Source organism: Phytophthora parasitica, assembly GCF_000247585.1.
Source record: "Phytophthora parasitica INRA-310 unplaced genomic scaffold supercont2.94, whole genome shotgun sequence".
Taxonomy (NCBI): domain Eukaryota; phylum Oomycota; class Peronosporomycetes; order Peronosporales; family Peronosporaceae; genus Phytophthora; species Phytophthora nicotianae.
This window is the reverse complement of record NW_008649080.1, coordinates 1-1,813: the sequence shown is the minus strand read 5'-3', so window position 1 is coordinate 1,813 and position 1,813 is coordinate 1. Positions and strand designations below refer to the sequence as shown.

Sequence of the window (1,813 nt, the reverse complement as noted above, 5' to 3'; positions counted from 1 at the left end):
GGCCGCAGATGCCGTATCCGACGTCCATCGTGTGTTTCTGTATTGTAAACTTTAAATGAGCTCTTTATTACACTGAGACTCGATCAATGCAGACAAGAAACAAATGTCGAATCCAAGTTCTAAAATAGTTGTGCTATATCTAGCACAATGCCGTTGCATGCTCTTATCTTGGCTAAATGACCAATTAAAGTTGGACCTGTGGAGTGTTTGGCACTAGATACAGATAGATCGAGGAGGTTCCTTTGGCTGTCATGAACGGGACAGTTGAAACCACTTTTTCTGGTTTCCATTGAGGAATTTGGAACACGTACGTGACCACACGCACCCCGGGACGTAGCTTTTCGTGTAGGGTTCTTGATATCTCCTTATGTGGCAAAAAGAACAGCACCACGACGTCTGCATCCTTCATATCAACCTCCATGAAGTCGGCATGAACGATTTCCACTCGCCCCCTTAATGCTGTAGCTCCATCGACCTTCTTCTCTCGGCTAAACTCTTGCTCTGGGCGTTCGATACCTTGAATCTCTTCCTGCTCTGCCCTCTCTATGATGCGGCGTCTTGAAAGCCCTACGAGAGCCTCGTCCAGCTCCACACCTCGAGCTCTCTTGAGCTCTGGACATTGGACTGCAGCTTCGATGACCACGCGACCATCACCGCTGCCAATATCTACCAATATCTCGCCAGGTTGCAGATTCGCCACTTCCAGTATTGCGTAGACAGCCTCCAACTTTGCTGGTACGAACGGAGACCACGCTATAGCAATGCAAAAAAAAAAAAATGTTGAAAATGTGTCAGACAAGTTGAATAACGACCTTTTTTGGCCGTATAGCCACGAGAATTACATAAAATCTCACGCAAATTGTTCCGAGCGCGCTCCACATGAATTCGACGACTCCTGTTGCCTCGAAATAGAGCTTGAAGCTTGACAACACCACCTACGGCCACACTAACGCTCATCCTGATCTTGGTCTCTTTTGATTCTGTCGCTTCAACTATTAAATTCGATTAAAGCCTTACTTATTATCCAATCCAGGCGAAGAATATTTATCTGCGAATCAGATGCTTTCAGTGACAAATAAATTTCGTCCAATAGAAATACGTTTGAATACCGACTGATGCCCAATGGTGGCCATTGCGTCCACCATGCACTCCGAAGCGTGGCTAGCGCTGCACCTGCCGCAGTTGACGCACTACAATGCCCCACAACACCTTCACCAACAAATTTACGATTGCGTGCATGAAAGCGAGGGCGATTGGATCGATCTGAACGCCGTGGCGACTACTCAATTAGCTTCAGAGACCATGAAAGGCAGGGCCAGTCGTCGAAAACTGCGCGTAAAGGCCACGATACCACTCCCAGCAGCGGAAAAAGTGCTGCGAGTGGCTCACGAGTGGGATTTTCAGTCAATATTGGATGCACAGACACAGTTAAGACAGGATGAAAAGCTGCGTAGCAAGATGAAAAACTTGATTGTGGAGGTAATCAAGGAAGATACAGAGGAGATTGAGCTTGAAGAGGAGAGCGAAGTGGAGAAAGAAGTGGAGAAAGAAGTGGAGAGTATCGTAAGGCATCTACATTTACTGGCGTTCTCCATTCGCTTTGGAGCGGAATCAGATGAAATGTCGTATTACGTGCTCAATACACTCGGCTCTAGGTAGGTCAATGTATTATTTATTTGTCTCTTTATTGATTTTTCTAAACATTTTGAACTTAGTTTGCGTGAAAATGATGAGGACAGCAACCTCAATGTGATGCCAATTTTCTGCATGGAGCAGCAGAAACTGTTTTCTGTTGCTTGGACCACGAAAAATA

The 1,813-nt window shown here is 45.9% G+C and overlaps 2 protein-coding genes across 3 annotated transcripts; one reads left to right on the top strand and one right to left on the bottom strand.

Moving 5' to 3' along the window:
• Positions 1 to 1,353, bottom strand: PPTG_18547. Of its 2 annotated transcripts, XM_008917095.1 has the most exons (3): positions 1,110 to 1,353; positions 855 to 1,048; positions 1 to 753 (listed from the first exon to the last, which is right to left on the bottom strand). In XM_008917095.1, exons 2-3 carry the CDS (start codon positions 955 to 957, stop codon positions 185 to 187), a joined length of 672 nt encoding a protein of 223 aa, XP_008915343.1. In that variant the 5' UTR covers positions 958 to 1,048; positions 1,110 to 1,353; the 3' UTR covers positions 1 to 184. The 2 variants fall into 2 exon arrangements, with proteins under 2 accessions (XP_008915343.1, XP_008915342.1); XM_008917094.1 differs by having other exon boundaries at positions 855 to 1,353.
• On the top strand, positions 1,111 to 1,683 carry PPTG_18546 (hypothetical protein). The gene has a single exon (XM_008917093.1). It carries the CDS (start codon positions 1,123 to 1,125, stop codon positions 1,657 to 1,659), a length of 537 nt encoding a protein of 178 aa, XP_008915341.1. The 5' UTR covers positions 1,111 to 1,122; the 3' UTR covers positions 1,660 to 1,683.
• The last annotated feature ends 130 nt before the right edge of the window (positions 1,684 to 1,813 follow it).